The sequence below is a fragment of the Asterias amurensis genome, chromosome 18, assembly GCF_032118995.1.
Source record: "Asterias amurensis chromosome 18, ASM3211899v1".
NCBI lineage: Eukaryota > Metazoa > Echinodermata > Asteroidea > Forcipulatida > Asteriidae > Asterias > Asterias amurensis.
This window is the reverse complement of record NC_092665.1, coordinates 12,561,608-12,589,544: the sequence shown is the minus strand read 5'-3', so window position 1 is coordinate 12,589,544 and position 27,937 is coordinate 12,561,608. Positions and strand designations below refer to the sequence as shown.

General features: G+C 38.6%; 1 protein-coding gene across 1 annotated transcript; it reads right to left on the bottom strand.

The window, feature by feature from the left end:
- Window positions 1-42: 42 nt before the first annotated feature.
- LOC139950743 (high affinity cationic amino acid transporter 1-like) lies at window positions 43-27,937 on the bottom strand. The gene is made up of 4 exons (XM_071949538.1): window positions 27,148-27,937; window positions 16,473-16,927; window positions 8,109-9,366; window positions 43-4,062 (listed from the first exon to the last, which is right to left on the bottom strand). The coding sequence occupies exons 1-4, from the start codon at window positions 27,431-27,433 to the stop codon at window positions 3,872-3,874; spliced, it is 2,190 nt and encodes a 729-aa protein (XP_071805639.1). The 5' UTR covers window positions 27,434-27,937; the 3' UTR covers window positions 43-3,871.

Genomic DNA, 27,937 nt, shown 5'->3' with positions numbered 1-27,937 from the left:
CAAAGAAAACCAACCCAGAAAATACACCATGGAAGCACTTCAATCGAAAAACACGCACTTTTTATTTCAATAATATTCCCAAGCAAACCAACACTGAAAGTATACAGACTACTTCGTAAAGACTAAGTGCGCATGCGTTAGCCGTGAAATGAGATGCATGCTGGTCTAACTAAGTGACGAAGTTTTGTTGCTTTTGTTAATAGGTAGACAAGCAGCATGCATCTCATTACACGTTTAACGCTTGCGTGCCGAGTTTTTTTGCGAGAAGGTTTATATTGTGAAATTAGTAACATTTAATTACTACAAACATAAAATTTCGAACTATTTCCAGCTTCTGTTTGGGTGCTTTTCCTGAACACAAACCCCAGGGCAAAAAACGACAATAACAACAAACATGCAATAAATTGGCAACTACTATAAAGTGGCAAATATTTAGCAAAACATAACCTACGGCAAGCTTTAGACTCTTTCATCAAAGTTTTGTGGTTGGAATTCCCCTTTTTTTGCCCACCCCAATCAGTGCATCATGTCGATTTACCAATGGAAGTGCTTGGTTTTGCCGTATGATACGGGCAAGATAGTAGGCTAATATTGATGCGTGCCCAGCCCAGCCGTGGCACTACAACCTCGATCCCATCTAGCAAGACACAGTAGGGAAAGTAGCGCGACAGGCTCACACACCCCTGGAATGAGGCTGGAGGAACGACGGTCTTCCCCGAGGTGCGCCACACAAAGGCCGTGTCCAAAATGGCGGTTGCGGCTACGGCTGCGGCTGTTGCCAGGGGTGTTGCTATGGACATAATGCGTTCCAGGGCATGTTCATATGGCAACCACAGGACAAAATATGTTACCATTATTCAACAATCCCTAAAAGGTTATGACCTTAACATAATTTGTTACAGAAACGCTGTTAATGGGGCCTTGTGCGTGGTTTTGTTTGTGAGTTTAGATGACTTCACTCAAACAGCCGCAGTGCCCTCATGTGGTAATGATTACTCAATGAAACTAAGCAAACGAATGAGACACGGTAACTATACATCTATAATGTCCAGAAGATAAATTCTGCAATCAAAATCATCTAGCACTACAAATTATACAAAATCATCTAGCACTACAAATTATAGATGAATCAATTCTAAATAAACATGTCTTTGACATGATAATTTATGTGTTCCTGGCGTGAACATAAACATAATTTATTATGTATAGGCCTACTCTCTGATTATTATACTAAGTTTCTTAAAAATGCAAAACCAAACAATCAAGATAAGAAGTACACGTTTATAGAAGGAGAAAAGACAGTTGTCCCAACAATGTTATATGGCGGCGATGAGTTAGTCATAAATTATTTCAAACTCAGTCAAAGAAATCCAGGTTGCCAAAAAAGGCTTGCTCCGTTTTCAATGAAAGCAGTGTGATTGCAGAGTCACAATCATAAACCTTTTTTGTTCGTGACCATTTATTTTTATGAAGACGAGTTTGAAAACTCTGATAGAGCATGCAGTTATCTAAATGGTTTTCTGTATATCAATTAAAGGAACATTGCAGAATTGGTTTTTGCTAACAAAACAGTTGCTGGCAGTGTAAGCACTTTATGTAATCCACCATACATAAGCTGACAAACCTGTAGAAGTTTGAGATCGATCGGCCATCTGGGTCACGAGAGAATAGTGAAAAACCGATTACAAACTTTGCATTGCATCGATGGGTAAACATTTCGCAGATTTTGAGTTTACATTACCCAGTTTTAGGGTCTTTTGGGTCAGCCTTTATCCGGAAATTGGTCAGGCGCGGAATCCGGGTCAACTCTGACCCGAAATTGTTTAGAGATTACAAGAGGTGATTGCAAGGCGAACGTTGCTTCAGGTAAAAACAAACACCAATAATGTGGAAAATAATACTTTTTAAAGCTTTGGGGTCCCAACAAATGCTATTGTCCTCAACACCTCCAATGGTCATGGGTTCGAATCTCTCTTAATGCAACATCTTTTCCAAGCTCAGTTTACAAGCGCGCTATAATTTATATACGACACCAAGAAGCAACAATCCGATCTAGCTTTGACCAACAAAAATCAATGTACAACACTAGAACACTTCTTCAACATAATAGTCAGTAAGGGGAAATTATAGAAACTTAAAACAAAAACACGGTGGTATAATCACGAAGTTCAAATGAAACCTGAAACAATATTGGTAAAAAGTAAACATTAAAAAATATAATTTCAAAGCAGTTGTATCAATGACGGTTTAAAAAACAACAACAAAACATTTTTGATCCGGGTTAGACTTGTTCAATGCTGCTCTCAACTCGAGCCCGCCTGTAATCGATGTACACCCAGTCAATAAATCTTTACGGTTATCTCTATCATTATGAAAAACTTATTGGAGTTACATCTCGAACCAAGACTAACTCATCATTACTAATGGACCAAGACGCTGCCACCATGTTTTGTAAGGAAACCAATACCCTACTGTCACATCACACCAGCTGTTTCCCTGTGAAACCGGTGGGGCAGAAGATTCCGTGCCCCCCCCCCCCCCCCGGAACCATGCATCCGAGGTGAAACTTTCATGATGAGTGGTCCATAAAATAAAAACTTGAAGATTGTATATAACGCATTAAAACATAGTCCTATTTAAAATCTAAATTGGCCAATTTATTTACAAATTTAAATATCTTTAAAAAACAACCAAAGTGACACCAATATACAACATCCTTCAAAACTTAGAAACAAATCTGAGTGATCTATATACATAAAATGAAATACTTTTAAGGTTTTAGGTGGTGTTTTGAGGTTCGATGAATACTATCACTTGATAAGGCTAAGGGTATTACCATAGGGTTATGGTATCATTACAATTTCGATTATGTAAAAATTCGTTCATGGTAAGTTTTAACAGCGCCCTCTGTTGATACAAGACATAACTTCTATCATATATAGCGTTTTGAAAACTACGGATTAAGCTCCAGCTGACTGGTTTAGGCTTCTCCCGGCCGTTAAATTCCCGTAACGAAAACACACGTTTTCTAAGTGACTGTTAACGGAGCCTAAGCCTCAACAGCACATGGTTTCGAAAAAGGCCCCAGTTCGTTACTTGTCGTGTGTGATTCGAATCGTGGGTTAATTTAATTTTATCCTCAACTGGTCACAAAATGTCAAAGAAAATATGGCATTTTTTGACAATAATCAAGCAAAACCAACAATGAATGATTAATAAAAACAAAATGAGCAAAGTGGAAGACAAACTGTGCATTTTCTTACATAATTTGTAATGTGCATTTGTTCTTTACATTATCGATGAAAAACCTGTACAGTTAAGATTAATTGATTTTCTTAAAATTCTAATAACAAACGAAAAGTTGGATATTATAACATAACTTAGTATGTTATTACGCCACATAGACCAATAATTACATTTGCAATTTGCCGTATGCTAACAAAAGCTCGCTCTAAACTGAATAAATTTATTTCGCAACGCCATTTTTCACATTTTGAAACTGACTACAAACAAAATAGCACACAAGTAAACTTTTACACTCTAGCTCTAAAAAGACAAGACGAAGGCACGGTTAAAAATTGTTTGGAAGATTTGTCATAATACAATATGAAAAAAACGTTTGATAACCTTTCACTCACATAGTGAGTGCGTTCGTTTAGCTCCCCTGGGTCGACCCCGGTGTGTAGCGGGTTTTTTTTTTCCAGGACGAACGTGGGTAATTATCTGCACACCTTCGTCCTGGAAAAAAAAACCGCCACACACCGGGATCGACCCATGGAAGCTAAACGTACGCACCCAGTATTTACAACCTTTTTGGACACATTTTTTTAAATCAAAATTACCATTGAAACAAAAACAACTGTTACCATGGCTACGGCTCCTCATGAAAATCACGGTATCCAATATTTCGACGCTTTGATTTCTGCCCGTTTAGGAATTCTTCGTGCATGGCCTGTTCGGGAATGGACGGCAGGAGTATACGTTCCTCGTCTGGATGCCGAATTGAGAATCTCCTTGCCTCAACGCTGTGACAAATCCCGTAACAGAAATACATAGCCAAACCTTTTCGAAAAAATAATGAAGAAGTAGAAATTAATTTTGTGGTAAACATTTCTCAAGGGAGACACTTGGTGGCAGCAGACATTATAGAAGGTTATGGGAAACATGTTTATTTCTGAAGAACATTTAAAATTTACCTGCACTAAATTGATTCTTCCTTGTGTCTATATGTGACAACACCAACATGATGTTATATATCCCGTTACTATATCGTTGGTGAAATTAACACCATGTATGCGGTCTCGGTGTTGTCACATAATAAATATACCAAGATAATCAATTTAACACCCCAATTTTTGCAGTGTGGCGTCTCTCTGCTGCCACCTAGCGTTCAAAAACATAAACTATACATAAGTTCCTCTGAATTCTGATTCATCATAAAAATGTGTGTTCGAATTTATAGGCGTGATGAACAACCTCCCTAATCACAATTCGACTACACCATGTATTTAATTTTAAAACTTTACCATCTGTCATATTTAACCTTTGCTTGTATTGTACTCCTTTATTTCTGTGTCAAATTATTTACTCTTTTGTTATTTGCTTTGTGGTTATAGTGAGTGTAGAAATACAATGAATTGAATTGAATCTAATCGTCAATGCATGTGACCGCGTTAAGACAAGACAATACAATCATTAAATGCTTTACTTCATCACACAACGGCTACTGGTAAAGGGCTTATTGCATTGTGTTTGCCCAACCCTTGGCAATAATAGCGGATAGACTCTTTCTGAAGAAAGTGTTGGTCTTTTGTAATTGTAGCCTGTTGATATTTAATTTGTATGAAAGCGAGCTTTCGACAAGATCTCGGTGCTCAAACAATGCGCAATGATCCAGTCTACACGTCCTACTTGTGCGCTCTTTATTAAAGACATAAGTAAATGGAAAACAAAACTCATAATGACACATTAAGCAAATGAACATGTTTTGTTTTGTCAGTATTGGAAATATTCACAGCAAACTGGTAACACAAGGTAAACAAACTTAATAAGCGTGGTAAAGGCACTGTACACATTTGGTAATTGTCAAAGACCAATATTCTCACATTTATTTTAACCATTATGTATGGAGGATAGCCAAGATATGGCGCATCCAAACATATTTAAAATAAAAAAATCTGTGAACATTTTTACTCAATCATCGAGTTTGTAGGGAGAATAGTTCTTGTTCGTGCTTCAGATACCTATACTGGCTTCAGTCTCGAAGTCTTTCAATTTGCGAGTGAGAAATTACTTCTTTCTCGAAAACTACGTTACTTCCGAGGGAGCCGTTTCTCACAATGTTTTATACTATCAACAGCTCTCCATTGCTATCCTACCAAGTAATTTTTTTTAATAACAACTACTTTGAGTAGTTACCAATAGTGCCCATTGTTCCATACCCAAGTAAGTTTGTAAAGGCAAACAGTTTTGCTTTTAGTAATTACCAATAGTGTCCATTGCCTTTATGCTTTAGATTATAGTTGAAGCGAACAGTTTACAGAAAAGAACTCAACACTCACACAACTAATGATTAAGTCTTTACACGTCCTGATCGTGAGCTCAATTAAAAGACTGACAATAACACAACAACAATTAACATTTTGTTTTTTAAGATAAGGGAAAATTATCACAGGAAACTGGTTACGAAAGGCAGATGGAAATGAGCGAGGTTTAATTAGCGATGTAATCCGCCTCGTGTCTAAAAAAACATGGGGGAAATTGGCCTGATGTCCGATACCACACCGACACCACGCAAGCTCCAAATACATCGATCAACGCTACCATACGAAACTGGGTTATCAGAGATAAAGGTTCATCTATTATGATAACACAATTTAATCCACCAACACTATCTGTTTAAAAAAACCATTGACAAAAATTAATCAATCTCATTTCAACAACACAGAAGTTGTACACAAAAAGCAAGGCCGTCACATTACTCCCGTTTCAAACCTATTAAAATGCGGCCTTTATGGTGTTGATTTTATAATGGTGTTGATTTCCAACAGTGTCAATAAGGTTAAAATCGATCTAGTGTGATACGTGTGCATCAATATTGACATTTATTATGTTTATCATAGAAATTAGCATTTCTCACTTTACAGACAACATGTGTTTGAGTAGGCCATGAACCCTTGTGTTTTAAAGGCAGTGGACACTATTGGTAAATACTCAAAATAATTATTAGCTTACAAAATAATGGTAACGAGTAAAGGAGAGCTGTTGATAGTATAAAACATGGCTGAGAAATGGCTCCCTCTGAAGTAACGTAGTTTCCGAGAAAGAAGTAATTTTCCACGAATTTGATTTCGAAACCTCAGATTTAGATTTTGAGGTCTCGAAATCAAGCATCTGAAAGCACACAACTACGTGTGACCAGGGTGTTTTTTCTTTCATTATTATCTCGCAACTTCGACGACCAATAATTGAGCTAAAATTTTCACATGCTTGTTATCTTTTTATGCATAATGTTGAGATACACCAAGTGAGAAGACATGGTCTTTGACAATTACCAATAGTGTCCAGTGTCTTTAAAGTGAACATGTGTTTGTATTGGAGAATGCACTTGGAGTGTTTCTAAAGGTACATGAATTATTGAAACCATTATGGTTGCAGAAAACCACTCTAAAGTGGACACTTTTGGCGCGTTTTTTTATCCACGTGGTTTTAAAGGACTTGGCGAAGCGGACACTTTCATTTGGCCATGAAATTATTAACTTATACTGGTAGGCCGGTAACTGTGAATTATATCTCACCTCACTTATTTTCAGTCGCGAACGAAAGAGAGTAAATGGGGTTATATAATATTTATGTGTGACCTCTCCTACTGGAATTATAGCGGTATTAGGGATGTTTAGCTCCACGTTGCGTGAGCAAAAGCGTGAACGTGAATGTGAAAAAATTGTATTGTACAAATCTCACGTTTTAAGCATACGTGAAGTCCATTAACCGTGCCTGGTACGTACGTAGAAACGCCATACGTGAGCATGCAATAAGCTATTGCAAAGTGGTGAAGTCACCTAGAAAAGACACAATTTTCTAGCTAAACCTCCCTATTGTATCAGCCAAGCACGCATAACTGGGCCCCACAAAAAAATACCCATATATTAAAGATGGCTGTATGTTTATTAGGATGTCATGGCTGAGCGGTTTTGTGCAGCGAATTCAAGTTCTGGTGGTGCAGTCATCGGGGCGTGGGTTCGAATTACGGTCATGACACTAAAAATACTTGCTCCTATTTACATACATGTATTTTGACATGAGAGGCTAGAGGTTGATATTGCGTTTGAAAAGGCCTTTGGAACCACGGCAGCCCGGGCTTCATTATCCAAAGGGAGCTGGAGAAAGATTGTATCTGAATATTGTTGGCCCAATGTAAGGTGCGTTGATGAGCCGAGTAAAACGGGTTGTATAAGAACTACTCTTTGCCTATAGAAGTAGCAGTGCTACGTGGATCTTTCCTCTAAAATGGAACAACAAAAAACGTAGGTAGGCCTCATGTCAGTGGGGGGGGGGGGGGGGGGGGGGTCATTGGTTGAGTAACATAGTTTTGTCTTCTTTGATTTGGGCTAGAACCTAATTTTGTGTAAAAAGGTGTCCTGAGTTGTCCGGTGTTAGTTTGCTTAATTTAAAATAAGTATGGTTTTGTGTTGTTTGGCTAAAATAGAACAAAATGAGTGTTTTAATGCTACATACAAAGTGTGGACCTGAAAACAAAAGGGGCCCACGTAATGTAGGGAAACTATTGTGGACAATCAAAACATGTCCACACAGTGTTACTTTAGTGCCGAATAAAAGGATTTTCCATAAATGTAAAGGAACAAAGGAATGTCCACATAGTGAGTGGAAAACATGGAAAACAATCGAAAAATGACCCCACAATGGATTTCTTTTTTCAACTTGGACCCCACAAGGGAAATATTTAGAAATAAAAAGGGAAAAAAGAACAACGGTAGCAGGAACCCATAAACCGGATCAGTAAGGTTACGTGTGATAGTGGGGTAGGGTCCATTGGGTTGGCTGAATTGGGATTGCATGCGTTAAGAAGGAAAAAATGGTTTACTCACCGACAAAGATACAAACGCCGAATACAGTCCAGGCTTCGGCGCAAATAGAAAACATTAGAAACACATTCAGAAAAATCCCCACAAATGGCAGTAACGGGAACAGTGATGTTTGGAAAGCTGGCTTGACCTCACGGTGAGGTTGGAATGCTATCACGAGCAACGACAGCAACGCAGTTACCACGAAGACAACCAGCCCTGCAATCGTCCACGGGTCTCCTTCAATGAGGTCCGATAGACGGAATGTTAAGATTGCGGACGTGATCGTAGCACACGACCACACCACGACGGAGAAGCCAACGGCAACGGCCGACGAAAACGCACTGGGAGATTTCGTTTTGGTCTTCTTGTTGTTGTTATTGTTCGGGTTCTCAAAGTGCGTCATCGAGGCGATGCGCGCTCTCTCCTGATACTCCTCGACTATGGCGTCGATGTCCGTCTCCCCAATGTCCGAGACACCGGAGCTGTCCGATGTGTCGTCCAGGAAATGCACCGTTTTACCGTTGATCTGAGAGGCGTCACCCGCCATTGTGGGTTGGCGTTCCTCGGACTTACCACCGTTCTTGTTCTTCTCTTTCGACTTGTGTTTCTGATGGCGATGATGATGGCCCCCGTTTCTCTGAACAGTTTTTGTCTTGGCCTCCGCTTCATCGGGCTGCTTCGCGTGACCGTTTTTCAAGATCTCTTCGAGATCACTGTTTTCGTTCAAGTCTAACTTAACTTTAACATAGCGGTAGGAGAGAGTGTATGTACAGACGGCCACCTGCTTGATCAAGAGACCTATCGCCATCAACTCAAGAAGAACATCCTCCTGAAAGATGATGCTGAGAGTTCCGGTGATGACTCCAAAGATTAAAGCGGAATAAAGCGGGGACTGTAGCCTTGAGACCAACTTGCCCAGGAACCGGAACGCAAGCCCATCATTTCCAATCAGGAACACGCTGTACACCAACGAGCACATGTTGTTAAAGAGGGCGGATCCGAGGCAAACAATACCACTTATTCCAATAGCATACATCGCTCCCTTCCCCCAGTATGACTTAAAGAGACTCGGAAGAAATGGATCGACGGGCGTCCATGGGAAGGGCGCCACCAAGAGGCAAAACATACCAACCACAAGGTAAAACACCAAGTTCAGTATGGACGATATGGCCAGTGCGTGGGAGGTTTGACTGGGTGAAGAGGTAAACCTTTTGGATGACGTAGAGATGACGTCATAATTACTGAAGAGAAACACTGTAAGGGCAACTCCTTGAAACACCTGGAAAATATGAAAACAATAAAAGTATTAAGAAAAAAGTCATGAACAAAACAAGCCAGAGATTTTCACATATCAGCTGCTGAATTGCCCTTATAGTCCGAACATTTACAACTTAATATCTAAAAGCATTTGCGATATCAGTATTCAAATATCTTTTTCAAAAACGCTCGATATCACAAATGAAATTGTGACATCGAATGAAATTGAAAAGATATTTGAATACCTGTATTTAACATCTCTACAAATAATTAATATATTAGGATATTTAAATTGCAATACTGCAAATATATATCGCAGATATCTTTTCAAATAGTTGCGATATCGTAATAACATATGCTAGCAAAACTTTGCAAAGGTGATACTGTCTGTGTAGACCTCTGCGATACTATTTGAGATATCACAAATATTCACATTGCGATCAGTTGCGATACGCCTCAAATATTTGAATGGATATTTGCAGTGCGTGATGTCCCTTTAGGGCCACCATAGCACGGAGTCGAGACCTGTCTTGCCAAAATTTTTAAATGATTGATATGACTGCAACGTGTGTCTTTGTATGAGTGAATTTCACAAAGAATCGCGGCTTGTGTTTGCAAAGTTATTTGCAGTGCGTGATGTCCCTTTAGGGCCACCATAGTACTGAGTCGAGACTTGTCTAGCCTATTCAATGATCGATATTAAAGTCTGCAACGCGTGTCTTTGTATGAGTAACCCGTGGAGTGATTGTGGCTAATAACAGGTAATAATATTAACGCTTATTAAAGGCACTGGACACTATTGGTAATCGTCAAAGACCAATCTTACTTGGTGTATCCCAACATGCATAAAATAACAAACCTGTGAAAATTTGGACTCAATTGGTTGTCGAAATTGCAAGATGGAAGAACAAATGCCTTGCCACACGAAGTTGTGTGCTTCAGATGCTTGATTTCGAGACCTCGAAATCAAATTCTGAGGTCTCGAAATCAAAATGCCAATATTTTAGTGAGAACTTATTTCTTTCTCAAAAACTATACGTTACTTCCGAGGGGGTTGTTTTTCACAATGTTTTATAATATCAACAGCTCTCCATTGCTCGGTACCAAGTAAGGTTTTATGCTAATAATTATTTTGAGTAATATGCCAATAGTGTCCAGTGCCTTTAATGTTTGTTGGTAAAACAGATGATAAGTTCAACAGCCTGACTCTCGTGCCATCAGTTCCATTTGTTAGTTTATTGGAAACGATGGTTGGCAGACAGATTTCACTTCTGATACGATCTCAACGAATATTTTGATTCCGAGAAATATTTGCTGAGGTAATTTTTAATGGCGTATTCTTATATATAATAACATAAATCTCTTCTGGAAATTGACCTTAGGAATATTTTTTTTATTTTGAGAAATATTTTCTGATAATTTTTAAAGAGGTTTATTAATTTCTTTCATAAAATTGTATGAATTTAATTACTAACACCCTTAAAACGTGCTGCTTAATTTATAAGTATTTTGTGATCTTTTAAGCTCTCTTTCTACTGTGATTCATGATAAATAAATGAGTATCTGCAAAATAAAGAAAAACGCTTTGACGACACATGCAATGAATGTGCCACATGACCGTAGTATATCTAGAGAATATTTTTATTTTTGGCTTTGTAGGACAAAAAGTATAAAGGTAAAAGAAATTAAAGGTAAAATGTTTGGCATCCTACCTTTTTTAAAGGAGCGAGGATGTGGGGATTTTTTTCTGGTTAATCAATTTTGTATACAACATTTGCTGCCAGGCTTTTTTTTCGGAATTTTAAATGAATTTTCTATAGATTTTATTTATATTTTTATTTGATATAGTATTTGATGTGCTATTTTCCAATTTTTTTATGACGTTTTTGTCCTTGTACCCTTTTGTGCTTGTGTTATTTTTATTATCTGGATCGCCTTTAGATAGTGATAATTTTCGCTTTTTGGTTATCCGCAGGCTTGTTCTCATGTATAGTCATATTGTTATTACCTATTCTTTGTATGTACTGTTTGCCTGGAAATAAATAAATAAATAAATAAATAAATAAATAATACAATAAATATTTGGCTATACAGGCTATTATTGCAGATACAATCCTTATATATAAACAATATACATGTAAAGGTAGAATAACATGTAATTTTCAAAATGGCTTTCACTAACACCTAATTGGAGTCTCCCCTGATGTGACATTCTAAAGATACGGGCTTACGTTGAACGCATTCTGCCTCTAAAGAACAACATGATTGGTCTAGTAGCTAATTATGCATGCAGCTTGGACCAAGTCCAACAAAGGCCCAGGTTATATAAAAAGTGCAAAAGTAATGACGGTCAGCCCATATGAAGTCGTTCTTTATTGTTGTACCAGCATAAAGTCAGCTTTAAAGGCAACACACTTACATTAAACATCATCTCTGTATGGTGCAAATGGAAATACACACGTAATGATATCGACTATTAATTTTACAGACCGAATTCCAAAGAATGATAAGTGCGCTTCAAATATCATTACTGTTACTAAATCGCTAATTGGCACTGTGCCACATATTCCGTTCCTATTAAACCCATCCCAGCTCCCTGTATAACAGTATACAGCATATGGCACCATGTAGCCACACTAAAGATTGTTCAATTACCTGAAGAGAAGAGAAGCATATTTTAGCGATTCCCAAATATTATCATTGCGCTTTAAATATCATTAACTAATATATTATATATATTATATATTATATATTTCGTCTCTGTCAACCAACTCAGCTCCCTGGTTAGTACAAGCCTGTGTCACCATGTTATAGCCATCCTAAAGCTATGCTAATTTCCAGAAGAGAAGCAAATGCTAGTTCAATGGATTGCTCAAAGACACATTTAGTGTTATGACCGGGATTCGAACCCACACCCTGCGGCCGATTTCAGAAAACGCTAGGATTAATCCTATCTCAAGTTAGAACGAGAAACTAGTCCTAACTTAGGATTAGTCTTAATAAGGTTTATAAAATATGTTACAGTGAAAGGCTGGGACTCGTCCTTAGTCCTAAGATTTAAGGAACACGTTGCCTTGGATCGGTCGAGTTGGTCTTTGAAAAGCGTTTGTAACCGTTTTTTATAAAATGCATATGGGTAGAAAGATGTTGTAAAAGTAGAATACAATGATCCACACAAAAATGCCTCGAAATTGCGTGGTTTTCCTTTTACCTCGTCGACTAACACGTCGGCCATTTATGGGGGGTCAAAATTTTGACTCCCATAAATGGCCGACCATGTTAGTTCGCACAGTAGAAGGAAAACCACGCAATTTCGAGGCAAACTTGTGTGGATCATTGTATTCTACTTTTAAAACATCTTTCCAACCATATGCATTTTATAAAAAACGGTTACAAACGCGTTTGTTTTGACCAACTCGTCCGATCCAAGGCAACGTGTTCCTTTAATCCAAAGTCAAGACGATTTTGGTGAAATCGTCGACTGATGACTCACCAACCAGAACTTGAGTCCGATGCACTAAAACGTTGGGCCATGACTTGCCATCATAGCAGGGCATCGGTTAAAGCTTGTTAAAGACACTGGACACCTTTGGCAATTACTCAAAACTAATATTCACTTAAAAACTGACTTGGTAACGAGCATTGGAGAGCTGTTGGTAATATAAAACATTGTGAGAAACGGCTCCCTCTATACTTGAACTAACGTAGTTTTTGAGAAAGAGGTAATTTCTCACTAAAAAAGTTAAAAGACTTCTAGAGTCTTTTATGAAAGCACACAAATTCGTCCAACAAGGGTGTTTTTTCTTTCATCATTTTCTCGCAACTTCGATGACTTATTGAGTCCAAATTTTCACAGGCTTGTTGTTTTATGGTTATGATAGGATACACAAAGTGGGAACACTGATCTTTGACAATTACCAAACGATAGGGTCCCTCTAATGACACTAGTAAGTGGATACCTTTGGTAATTGTCAAAGACCAGTCCCCTCTAATAGTGTATCTCAAAATGGGCACAACAACAAAAAACTGTGAAAATTTAAACCTAGTTGTTCGTCGGAGTTACCAGATATTAATTGGAAAAACGCACTTGTCACACGAAGTTGTGCGCTTTCAGATGCTTGATTTCGAAAATCTTATTCTGAGATCTCGAAATCAAATTCAAATATTTTAGTGGAAAACTACATCTTTCGATAAAACTACATTACTTCAGAGGGAGCCGTTTCTCACAATGTTTTATACCATCAACAGCTCTCCATTACTCGTTACCAAGTAAGTTTTTTTACGCTAATAAATATTTTTAGTAATTACCAATAGGTTTCTTAAAGATAATTATTTACATAAAAATTCAAAAACTGTTCGATTCAATCCAGTAATTATATAGAAAAAAATCAAATCTAGGTATTAAAAAAAACGTAGCGCTAATTAACGGGGGAAGAGTTGTATTGTTCTGGTTAATGATGTTAAACTGTATTATATACCACATGTAACCATTATAAACAGCTGTTAATTGTCAACTGCACTTCAAAGGGAACCAGTAGAAACCTTGGGATTTGCAAAGGTACCTACAAAAATCACCTTGATTCACCTAACCACAGAGTTCAACCAACAATAACAATACTAACATGTTTAAAGGCACTGGACACTATTGGTTAAATGGTAAATTAATTGTTCGTATACAAAATATAGGACCCTTCCTCTATGCTGTACAGAAATTAGTGGCTTTCTGCAATGATTTGAGCTTTGGAAATTTTCCGACCCAGGAATGGACCCTGATATCCAGGGACGTCACTGTAGTATAATACGAAAGTGTGGTGCTTTCAGGGCTATTATGGAAATTACTTTGTAACAAACAACGGAGAGCTGTTGACAGTAACAAACATTGTGAGAAACGACTCCCTCTGACGTAGCAAAGAGGTAATTTCTCACTCAAATAATAAAAGACTTCAGCTGAAGCATCTTAAAGCACACACATACAACGTATGTGTTTTTCTTTCTTTATTCTCTTGCAAATTCGATGACCAAATGAGCCCGAATTTTCACCGGTTTGCTATCTTATGCATGTTGCGATACACCAAGTGCTATACTTTTAAAACATTCCATTCGAATTGGTTGAAAACCGATTCAACACACTTTGATTCCCATTCATATATACCTTTTTGGTCAAAAACATCATCACTTTTTGGTCAAAAAGTAAAATAAATGCAAAAATTATAATTGTTAAATGATTTCTTTCAACACAACACCCCTCCAGCTATGAAATGGTAAAGCCCTCCGCCGCCCTCGGTTAAACAACTCCTTAAAAGTGATTGCTGTTCATGAGACTACACCAAGTGAGAAGACTGGTCTTTGACAATAATACCAATAGTGTCCAGTCCCTTCAAAGACAGCGTGACCCACTGTATACTTTTCTTAAAGTCACCTGGAAGTGGTATTTTGTCAAAATAAAGCTTTTGTCACTAATATATGTGTTTTGATGAGTGGAATGTGAATAAACAGTCCACTAAGGTTCTAAACAAAAAAATTAGTTCTTATCTTATTTACAAATTTAAGAGTAGGCCCCGACCCGAGCGGGCGCTGTTCGTGACGTCAATCGAGGCGCGATATTTGAAGAGAAATGCTGCACCGCGCTGAAAAAGACGTCGGACCAACCACTAGGCACTATTGCTCTTGTGAGTCTGACCAGCCATGCAGACTAACCCCATCTTTAGTTGTTTTGCTGCATCCAGCAGCAATACAATTGGTCGGCATTGCCGGAAAAATGCAAGAACAAAACTTTTTTTCGAAACGTACAAACTCACGACTTGGATTTGCATGTACTTTGCACGTGTGTTTACTCTATGCATCAAGGCAAAGTCTGCCTCGATTGACGTCACAAAAGGGGTAGGCGGAGTCAACCCTCCAAAACAACTTTATTTATTTTTCAAACATAAATCGTTACAAACAATTACTAAAAAAAAAAAGTTTTATTGTTACTAAACATATACTCTTATGTTTGAAAAAATTAAAGTTCTATTTCCAGGTGACTTTAAAGAACCACAAGCTTGTAGTTTCTGCGGGTACAAGGCTCAAATGGAAGAAGACATGAATGTTTACATTTTACGACAATAGCTTTGCGTATCTTTTCTATTATTAAGTTCTATATGTCACAAAGGGAAATAGTTATTAAATTTTACGACAATGGCGTACGTGCACAAACGGTAATCTAGGTTTGGTGAAGATTGCATTTTACGACAACGGTGTACGTATCATTATTTTTAACACGTGCTTTGAATCACAAAATGTGTCAAACTTATAAATTAAACTATAACAACAAATAAAGACAGTGCTTAGACAGACGAGCTGACTCCTTTTGCAGTGGCGGCCATCGTTCGGGTCACACAATCGAAAAGAACACGAGTCCCGTGCACGCGCCCCGCACATCCCAATATTGTCAGCAAATTAATGATAAGCATCCAATTCAAAGAGCTGCTTCAGCAAATTTTAATAATATTGCTGAAGTTCCTGCTTAGCAAAAGACTAGTCAGGGTACCAGTCACATTATAGTACATGTGAGATGGTATTTGGCTGGCAACCTTACCCTGTTACGTATAAGCCTAATTTTGATGTGGTAAGCTACTTTTCGTGCTTACGATAAGCAGCTCTATGAAATTGTACCGTCTTTAATGACCACCACGAGGGCGTTTCCGGGGTTTTGCGACCATTTTTTTGTCTCGTAATTTGTGGACGCCATTTTCGGTCCACAACCCAATGGGCAGAGACTAGTCTGCACCCTGTATTCGCTCATGCGTTTTTTGAGTTACAAATGAAATTGGTCTATAATCATAAGTTGTCGCAACTTAATATAAACGGCTCCGTTCGTGACGTCATGTGCGAGGCGTTTACATCAGATCTGTTTGAAATGTGTTTCATGTTTTATGGTTTTGCGTGAAAATTGGGGAGCAATAACAGTGTAGGATTTAGTATCTTGCCACTACCAGAAAATGTTCGTTTGTAAACTTGGTGAAATGTCTACGGGCGGGTAGGCTGTTATTAAGAAGAATATTGAGGCATTCTGTGAACAGTGCACGTTCGCACCCACCATTCTCTTTGGCTCAATGTTCAAAACAGTTGATTTAGATAATGACTTACCCCTTTTTGCCCTTCCGGAAATATAACGGCGTCTAAATCCACATTCTGCTGAGCGAGCTGAATTCCCGCCAAAACGATGATCGCTATGACCACGCAACATGACAGCACGTTGAAAACAGCATTCGAAAGCGACGCCGGTTTCCCGCCAAAAGCGACCAGGAATGCCACACACATGACAACGCCAAAGGCTAAAAAGTCTGGTTTCGGGACGAACTGCGTGGTGGTATCGGCAAGGGTGGATGCAGTGAAGTTCTGAATGGGGTAACCAATGAGGTAGTCAAAAGTGAAGCTGATATTTCGGCCGAGCAGTGACGAGACCGCGATGTAGGTGATGATCTGACTCCAACCAACGACGGCTGCCGGGAATTCACCAGAGAGCATGTAGACATAATGGTAGGCAGTGGCAGGCAGTGAACGGGTTGGGTAGTGTGACGTATACTCGGCGTAACAATAACCTGAATGGAAATATAAAAGAGTCATAATATTGAAAAATGTTTGGATTTTATTGATACGCTATGAAATGTAAATACTGTATATAGGTTCAGCTAGATATAAACACCTGTGCCAAATTTCATAGAGCTGCTTAAGCTTAACAGAGCTAAGTACAGCGAAATTATGCTTACCAGAATAAGATTACTATAGCCAAACTGCTATGTCACATTTACAATTTGTGACTGGTATCCTGCTCTTTCATGCTAAGCAACAAATTGTTCAGCAATAGTTTCTGCTTAAACAGCTCTATGAAATTTGGGCCCAGGACTCCTAGGGTGGGATTATAACCATGGCCCCTCTCTAGAGCAGAAGTCCTGTTTAGACAACTTGGATTGCCCTGTGGTAAGGGACTGGCTCGATTTATATTAAAGGTTTTCTCGGTCAATTTCGGCAAATGAGCAGCCAATTTAACAACCAAGCTATTCTATTTCGCACAAAATCGAATGCTACTGAAAAGGGTCATTCGATTTCGTTTTAAGACTAGTCAAATGTAATGTTGCGTCATTCGATTTAACAAAATAATCATTCGATTTAACAATTCATCAAAACAGCATTCACAGACGCTTCTTGAGGCGTCTCAGCAAGGTAGCATTATCGTCAGCCACTGACTTCAATAAACACTTAAAATGTAAAACTACCCATTCAAGATATTACATATTTATGCTTTTTAAAACGTTTTTTTTTATATGGAAACATAACAAATACCCTCTTTTCAGTTTACGTTTCTTAAAACGTTTTTAACAAACTTGTTTATTTATATATCTTGCTTAAGGGATATACAACATATTCAAGAGAAACAAATATATCATCGGGGGGGGGGGGGGAGTAAAAACAAAACTTAGACGCATGTCATCGAGATGGACTCCGTCTGCTACATTTTATGGGTCTATAAATCAAGTACTTCGTCGCCAGCATTTATTAGAAATTTATTCGCACAGACTGTGCGAGCTTTTACATCGATTCATGAAAGATGTGGTCAACAAAATTGGGAAGTGAGTAGCTAGACACGTTCAAACTGAGGACCTAACAAAAGAGGAAAACAAATTGTACTTGGTTTTATAATTTGTCTTTTTCATTGTGTATATAATTGTCTACTTTTGATGTCTTAGTGTAGTTTTAATGTACAATTGAAAACACGTTGTCATGTGTTTTCATACGATGATCAAATACATTGAATTGAATTGAATTGAGTATTTGTTAATATGAAAGATCGCATGAAATCACAAGGCACGTTGCTACCTATACTCCTTATGGGGCTGAAATAAGGCTGAAACAGGGTTACCCCCTTCACAGTCCATAAGGATGTTATAGGCATGGGCGTACAGGGGCTACATTGAGGCCATTTTGTGGCAAAGTAAAAAGAAAACCACGCAATTTCAAGGCAAATGTGTGTGAATCATTGTATTCTACTTTCAAATCATCTTTCTAACCATATGCATTTTACAACAAACGGTTCGCTTTTCAAAGACCAACGACCGATCCAAGGCAACGTGTTCCTTTAAGAAATATTACATTTTGAGCTCATTAGCCACACAGTGTTTTATAAGGAAAACCCTTTTTTTAAGGGATCATAGAATTGGGAACCTGGGAAATCCCACATTGTATCCCCTAAGCATGGGTACCATCCACCCTATAGTGGGTGCGTTGGTTTAGCTTCCCTGGGTCGACCCCGGTCTGCCCCCGGTTCGTTCAAATAGCTTTGACATCATTCTAGGGGGCTCACCCGGGTCAGCCCCAATTGTCATGCTTGTGGAGTGGGTCACTTGGGGGTAGACTGGGCCCCTGTCTTTATCCGCACGAGCCTCGAAGAATGACGTCAGACGTTCAGACTAACTTGGGGGTGACCCGAGGTGCATGCCATTACTACGAGAGGGCGAGTGTGATCGTTCGATTAGCTCTTGTCAGGGGCTCACCCGGCGGCGAGTGAGCACCGCGGGGTCAACCCAGGGAAGCTAATCGAACGCACCCAAAATTAGTCTGGCTGGTACGGTAGAGCAGAAACCACTCAGTACGTTGGTTTACGCTGCGGATCAATGTACGTAAATTGACGAACAGTAGTGGTGTGATGTCTGTTATATAAATAGACTGGTAACAGATGGTGCTAATGTGTCCATTGGTGTCTTACCACACACCAAGGACGATTGGGAATAATTCATCATCGTAACAATTGGTGTTTCTTTATGAAATTATGAATTTTGTTGATTCAGTGAGAATATTACGGATAATTATTGTTTAAACACCCCTGTGGTGATAATGTTTTAGTTCATTTTTGTTTTCTCCTTTAGGCAGCCCATCTTTTGTTTTGTCTGTTGCTCCTTGGTGTGTTGTTCAATTTTTGGTTTTCATATTTTGATATTTTGTTTATACTTAACGCGTTTTTTATACTAAATGTGTTTTTCTAAACATTGTAATAAGCCTAAACAAATTATTACTATTAAAGACACTGGACACCTTTGGTAACTGTCAAGGACAAGTCTTCTCCATTGGTGTATCTCAACATATGCACACAATAACCAACCTGTGAAAATGTGAACTCATTTGGCCGTCGAAGTTGCGAGATAATAATGGAAACAAATACAGTGTCGCACGAAGTTTTGTGCTTTCAGTTGCCTGATTTCGAGATCTCACGCCTGAGGTCTCGCAACCAATTCAAATATTTTACAGAGAAATTACCTCTTTCTCAAAAACTACGTCACTTCAGAGGGAGCCGTTTATCACAATGTTTTATACTATGTCAACACTATTAAGTATAACTACTAACTATTTTGAGTATTACCAATAATGTCAAGTGCCTTTTAAGAACCGAAGAGCAGCAGCTCGTTAAATACACCCTGTTCCGTTTATTTAATTCTTCATACTGAGCACATTTTGCGTTCCGAGTGTTAATCAACTTACAACTGACGCCTCAGTTTCGGTTTTACGCGCCATCGACTATAAATAAACACCGACGTGCTGGTCCATACTTTAAAAATTATGGATAAATAAATTTATAAAGATTAATAAACAACCATATGGTCAACAACTGATCAATCATGTTTATCCCCGAATAAAATACGCCAGTAGGAAAAAGGTTTAATAACTGTATCGTCGTATTCCTGTTTGGGCCCAATTTCAAAGACCTATAATAATACTAGAAACGCGTGGGCAGAATCTGTTCTAGTTCTTTGACGATTTCACTATACGCATAATAATGAGTAAAGCCTACTTAATAGTGATTCGGCATAAAGTATTGCAGTGACAAAATATCGAACCATTATCGACTTTGTTAATGGGAAACTTTAACTGTGAAAGGACGACGCGAAATACTATTTTTTTTCCGGGCTAAAAAAAAGTACACCCAGAGCAAAGGCTGACATCCAATCATTTTAATCAACCCGACCTCATTTCAGTGCGTTTTTTTTTGTTTATATTCAGCAGCTTTTTTTCTGGGCAATTTTGAATGTCACATTTGTTTGTTAGTTAAGTGTAGAATTATTGTAATTACATACAGCTATTAGACCGAAACGAATTACAATTTTACAAAAGCTACAAAGGACAATAAACTGCATAAAATTATATGGTGTTTTTTCATGTTGGAATCTGCTTTTCAAAAAATGGAAACTAACAACAAATTAAACATATCTTGGCAAGTGAAGAATATATTTTTATTTGTTGCCTATTTATAGTAGGATTAAAAACGGGAAATGTATTTTCCTCCAAACTATAAACTAGAGGGTGTCCCTTGTTTATGCACTGGTTAATTTTTGTTTCGTTGTTTTAAAACATGGTGACACTCTCAAATTATCATCAGGCCTGCTACGTAACTGGGCAACTGAGGAGTTTGTCTCTATTGCCCTTGCAGAAACGGCTCCAACTAAAGTAACGTAGTTTTTGAGAATGAGGTAATTTTCAACACACATACTTAAAAGACTGCGGGCATGACGCCTTTTAATAGGCATCTGAGAGCACACAAATTCGTGCAGCAGGTGTGTTTTTCTTTTGATTCTAATGCTCTTGCAACTTCGATGACCAATTGAGTCAAAATTTTCACGGATTTGTTAAATGCATATGTTGGGATACACCAAGTGCGAACACTGGTCTTTGACAATATTGACGGTGGCCAGTTCCTTTCAACCGTCATTGACGGTCGAGGTATGGCCGGCCGCATCGCTTTGCTTTGTGTTTATAAACAGTCTACCCGCAGGTAACTAATTTGCTTTGTGATTTATCTGCAGAGTATGCATCGTTTTTCGTGCGTGACCTCTGTGTGAATATTAATTACTCAAAAGGGCGAATTTTGTTCATACAAAACGACAGATATGCTCTTCATTTCAATGTACTTCTACATTATTTCTGTCAATACTTTTCAGATAAGGCCGAAAAAGACGGAATTTCAGAAGCCCTTGGACTAATATATATTCAAACCGAGGTCACGCATGGAAAATCACGCCAACTCGTGCAGATACATCACATAGGAAACTTATTTTATCGAGTGACCTGCGGGTAGACTGTAAAGATGTCTTTGGCAATATCAACCGTCGTAAGCCGTCCGTAGCTGCAAATTTTGATCTAGAATTCTCTGTGATACACCCGTTATGCTAACAATTACTTTGAGTTATATAACAATAGTATGCAGTGTCTTTAATTCAGTCCTAGAAAATGAGTGTATAACCCTTGGCCTGGCATTGAGGAACACTTGTTTTGTTTTTTACTGCAAATTCACTGCTCTTCTGTTCTTAACTGTCGTGCCAGCAGTTAACATGAAACTCAAGAGTCTCAGAGTCTATTGTATGTACTGTTTAATGGTGTATAACTATTTCCACGAAATGCATGTATACCTGCATATATTTCCCCAACTCGTACGACCCTCCTCCATAAAACTAACAATTAGATAGAACATATAAATGGATAGTAGATAAAACTTTATTAAATCCAAAGCTGGAAATTGCAATATATTGTCTCTCAATAAATATATAAAATATAGAAAATACAATTCAATACACAAAAACACAGAACACACCAAAAGATAATACAGCAGCACACAATATAAACAAATTAATAAAAAGTAAAAATGTATTGCCAGCAATATTAAAAAGTCCCCATTCATTTGGTTTGCAACTCATGTTATTCTTCTGGTTAATTAAATTCACAAGGTTGATAAGACGTCACTGTGACCTTATAAGGGTACTTTCTGCTGAAAACCATGGGTGTGCTTTACTTGATAAAATTACAGCAAATTCTAGAAGGGGCTTCACGGATTGGACCATCGTCCGAAAGCTTGTTGATGTAATCCAAGCTTACAGGACGACACAAGGCAAGTGGATTTAACCGCAAGATGGGTGGTCATCGACCCCCCCCCCCCTTACACCCTCATCTTCCACAACAATAACCTACCGTTGTTAATACACGCCATCAAATAATCATAATAATCAACATCATACGATTTGGCTGACCTGCCTACCCGCAAAAAAACACCAAAACAACAAAAAGAATCAAATAATGGTTCTACATTATTGTATTTCACCATTTCAATACACGTAAAAACAAACAAAGGGTGAAGGACCCACTACTAATCCTTGAGGGACACCGATGGTCAGTTTTCGTTCAAGGTGCAGTGATGACAAAGTGGTGGGTACCCTGCAAAACACTTCACACGGTAATACAAGTGGGTCGATTAGTGCGAAGCTTCCACGCCCCAAAAATCTAGCACAATATAATCCCGCATCTACGGTAGAATTTGTGATTAAAAGAACACGTTGCCTTGGATCGGTCGAGTTGGTCTTTGAAAAGCGTTTGTAACCGTTTTTTTATAAAATGCATATGGGTAGAAAGATGTTGTAAAAGTAGAATACAATGATCCACACAAACATGCCTCGAAATTGTGTGGTTTTCCTTTTACCTCGTCGACTAACACGTCGGCCATTTATGGGGGTCAAAATTTTGACTCCCATAAATGGCCGACCATGTTAGTTCGCACAGTAGAAGGAAAACCACGCAATTTCGAGGCAAACTTGTGTGGATCATTGTATTCTACTTTTAAAACATCTTTCCAACCATATGCATTTTATAAAAAACGGTTACAAACGCTTTTGTTTTGACCAACTCGTCCGATCCAAGGCAACGTGTTCCTTTAATTGTCAACGGAAGAACAAAAAGCACTGCTTCAATCTTAAAGACCTGGACACTATTGGTAAATGTCAAAGACCAGTCTTCTCACTTGCTGGTGTATCTCAACATTATGCACAAAATAACAAACATGTGAAAATTTGAGCTCAATCGGTCGTCGAAGTTTCGAGATAATAATGAAAGAAAAAACACCCTTGTCACACGAAGTTGTGTGCGTTCGAGAGCTCAAATTGTAAATCTTAAGGTCTCGAAATCAAATTCGTGGAAAATTACACGAAATATAATCATGACTGGCCATTATACATTGGCGACCGGGGTGGGGGGGGGGGGGGGGTAACCGCCATCAAAGTAGAACCCAGCGTCAAAACACACCACAATGGTTGCTTTTTTATCCTACTTTGTATAGTTACAAACACAAATACGACTATTTATGATAATGGATAGTAATTCTTTATGGGGAAAATTATCAGAGCAAATCCAAACACACCAAAAACAGTTTTGAGCACGTATAGACCGAAGTACGTACGTGCACTCGGGCAACACGCATCAGACGTGAATGGGCGAATGTTGGTAAACACTTTTACAACTACAAAATCCAGAGTCACTAAATAATAATTTTAAAACGTCAGTAAGAATTTTTGCTAACAATTATTTTGAGTAATTACCAATAATGTCCACTGCCTTAAAAGCACATAATTTCATGGTCAGCAGAGCCATAAAGTTGGCCCCTGGTGATTTCTGTTCACACGATTAAAGGAACTGCGTCTGTCATTTCACATGTTTTATACCTTTTACCAATTAACAACAAATCAAGGAGATATTGCTTTTTCTGTGATTTTCACCCCATAACTTGCAATTATTTTTTTTAAGTTGGCGAACAATAGCTAACACTTCCAGAGAGCGTTTGCACAGTTGTGATTGAATTCGAGAATTCAGCTAATGAGGTATCGAATTCAAATATTTAAGAGAGAAATTCTCTTTTTTGTCAAAACCTATGTTACTTTAGAGGGAGCCGTTTCTCACATTGTTGCATACTATCAACAGCTCTCTATTCATGCACGTTACTCAAAGAAGGTTTCAAATTGAAATTGTATGCCAACAATTATTTTGAGTAATTACCAAACGTGCCCAGTGCCTTTAAAGCTGCGATGACGACATCAACCCCGGTCCAATTTCATATACCTGCTTAGACAGCAGAAAAGTACTTCTTAAACAAATCCCGCTAGGCCAAAATAAGCAGGGTACCAGGGCACGTGCAACGGTATTTTAGCTGGTAACCTTTTTCTAGGAAGCAAAATTGTGTTTTGCTGAGTTAGTTTTTGCGCTTAGGCAGGTCTGTGAAATTGGATCCTTGATACTTCTAAGCGAATGGATAAGTTTAAACCTTCATGTGCCCCAAGGCTAATCACTATTTTATATATTGAACGTGTAACAATACGGTATTGTTGAAGTTGTCATTGAGCAATTTAGAACGTCTGGTTTATCACAAAAACGTCTGGTCCTATTGCTTTTTTACATCCATAATACATAGAGAATGAGGTCACAACAAATACTTTATGCAATATGGCAGTATTTAGCCACCGGGTACTTATAACACATTAAAGACACTGGACACTGTACCAGTCTTCTCACTTGGTGTATCTCAACATTATGCATAAAATAACAAACCTGAACAAATTTGAGCTCAATCTGTTGTCGAAGTTGCGAGATAATAATGAAAGAAAAAATAACCTAATCACACGAAGTTGTGTGCTTTCAGATGCTTGATTTCGAGACCTCAAATTCTAAATCTGAGGTCTCGAAATCAAATTCGTGGAAAATTACTTTTTTTTTCGAAAACTGCGTCACTTCAGAGGGAGCCGTTTCTCACAATGTTTTATACTATCAACCTCTCCCCATTACTCGTTAACAAGTAAGGTTTTATGCTAATAATTATTTTGAGTACCAATAGTGTCCACTGCCTTTAAAGGCATACTTAAGGCACATCAAAGACCAGTATCCACTCTTATTGTATCCCAACATTAGTATGAAATAATACAAGTGACACCTTAGTTTGGCTGGTATCCTGTTTTTGGTAAGCATAATTTTGTTATGCTTAGCTACTTTTTGTGCTCATAAGCAGCTCTATGAAGTTGGGCCCTGCAATGCAAAGTTTATTGTATTTTGCTAATCCCTCCATGACAGCTTAGCGCTGATCCTGTAATCGTCCTTCACGACCACTGGAAGAAAAATCTCACATTGTGCAACCTAAATATTACGTAACTGTTTTTCAGGGCTGCCAATGTCCTTACATAGAGCTAGGCCCTAGCTATATGGTCCATACAATCCTTCAGTTACTTCTTTATGCACAAAATGCGTGTACAAAAAATATATCATCCGCCTATAATGCAGTTACGTTCCAGTAAAAACACCAACATATTAATGGCAGTCGACACTATTGGTAATTGCTCAAAATAATTATTAGCATAAACATTATTTGGTAACGAGTGATGGGGAGAGGTTGATGGTATACAACATTGTGAGAAACGGCTCCCTCTGAAGTAATGTAGTTTTCGAGAAAGAAGTAATTTTCTTCGAATTTGAGGCCTCAGATTTAGAATTTGGTATCGAAATCAAGCATCTGAAAGCACACAACTTCCAAGTTCGTGTGACGATTGAGCTCAAATGTTCACAGGTTTGTTATTTCATGTATATGTTGAGATACACCAAGTGAGAAGACCGGTCTTTGACAGTATTACCAATAGTGTTCAGTGTCTTTAAAGATTTGTCTGTGATTTAGGGCTCAATCATAAAGGTACTTCTCCTGAAGCCGAGCAGAGTATACTGTTCGAAACGTCGAGACCAAACCGGCTCTTTTCAGAGCCAACACATGGTTGCACCCGCAAAATTACTATTTATTTATAGTTTCTTCTTATAAAGGGGTTTAGTTTGATTAGCAAATCAATATAAGAATGTGGCTTGTGGGGTTGTTCAGTTGCATATAAGTTCAGTTCAGTTCAGTTCAGTTCATTTATTTCCACAGTATTCACAAGTATAACAGTCAAATACAATACAGTATTGTGTAAACAGGGAGTGAAACTGTAGAGGAACCCTTAAAAAAGCACAGCTTGTATAGTAATGGGTCCCTATATCATGAATTACAGTGTTTGAAACCTGTTATCGCTGAAGCCAGTTATTAAACATCTGCTAAAAGCACACCAAAATTAATGTGCAACAATGGTGTTTTTTCTTTCATTGTTGTCTTGCATCTTCGATCAGCAATTGAGTCCAAATGTTCACAGATTTGTTATTGTATGCATAATGTTGGAGGATACACCAAGTGTGAAAACTGGTCTTTGACAATTTATCAAAGGTGTCCATGCCTTTAAAGACCGAAGCCTCATTGCTCTAATACATGCATGAGGTGTACCTCACCATGCAGTTAAAATACTTGACATCTGGACTGACGCGTTTGGAATTTAATTACGTTCATCTCGCCTTTCGAATTAGCTTATAAATGTACCACAACCTTGTGAATATGGATGCCACAGCCGTCATGTGAGTTTACAAGCTCAAATTCCAGGGGTAAAATTTCACAAGGGGCCTACAATATCACCCCCAGGCACTTAATTGACCTGCACCTGGTCAGAATTGACCCGGATTCCAATTGCCAGGAGGGTCTGACCCTTTTTTTCAGGGTCAGGTTGACCCGGTGACTGGTTAGAAATAAGATTATAGACTACGATTCTGCCTGAGTATGACCCATGTCTGTGTCATTCACATTTAGATGATGTCACAGAAACTGGGTCATTTTTGACACATTATTTAGATGATGTCCCAGAAATGGGTCAGACCTCACTTGACCCGGATCCAGGTAAATTCTGACTGAGGAGGTTTAATAGTATGAAGAGGCTCATACGAGAGGCAGCACCCTCTGCTGTCAGACAGAATATACTGGCATAATGTACTTTGCTTGAACCGCAATGCAGTGGCAGTATACAGACTACTCAATGAAACATTAAGTGTGGACATCTCAGTTGTGGTTTGAGGTTTGAGATTTGAGGTTTTAGGTTTAAGGTTAAAATATACAAATACATACCTGATATCAAACACGCAATGGAGGCAATCACCAAACTCAGCAACGCCGAAGGACCGGCTACTTCCCCCGTCACGTACCCCACAATCACGAAGACACCAATAGCGAGGGATCCTCCGTGCCCGACACCATACCGTGCTAACTTACACGGTACACACCGCAACCCAGCAGCAGATGAGGACTGGACCTCCCCACCGCACGTAGGAGGATGCGGGACCTGTTTCCTCCGGGAGATGCTAGCGAGAAAGCACCGGCAGAGGTGCCCGGGGCTACCCACGCGATCCCCCATCGTGGATCCGTTCTCTTACTAGCTTTGTTCTCCAACCAGCCCGTGCAAAGTGGACACACTACTCCGTTTCAGTCAGTCTCTCCCGAATTTCGCACAAGAACCACGGTACCCGCATATTATTCAATACAACACCATATAGCTATTTTTTATAGCTCTGTACATACACAACTATTTGTATGACTGTGGAATGGAGGTAGAAATTAGCATGGTATCTCTTCTGCATACGATGGATGGCATTGTACATCAACGCATAAAAAGTCCCAATCCTTTTCGAAAGACAGTATAGTGATTTTGTACACTCGCTCAGAGTTTCCCTCTACATACAACACATATCGCCTCGACTCAGCACTAAGCCACAAATTGAAGTTGTCCACAAATCAAACAATTTCCTGGTTCTGTGGCGCAGCGTATAACAACACTTATTCCTCCCCACAATGTGTGAACTCATTGACTGCCTGGTTTCCCCAAGCGTATGTTTACAATTCATTGTAAAGTTGAACCGGA

Excerpts from the sequence above, each read along its gene's own strand:
- LOC139950743 (XM_071949538.1), bottom strand. The coding sequence starts at position 27,433 with ATGGGGGATCGCGTGGGTAGCCCCGGGCACCTCTGCCGGTGCTTTCTC. Across the intron at positions 9,367-16,472 it reads TTCCGGAAGGGCAAAAAGGG|GTGTTTCAAGGAGTTGCCCT; the intron begins GTAAGTCATTAT and ends CATATTTTCCAG. Across the intron at positions 4,063-8,108 it reads CGGCGTTTGTATCTTTGTCG|GTTTGGCTATGTATTTCTGT; the intron begins GTGAGTAAACCA and ends TTTTTCGAAAAG.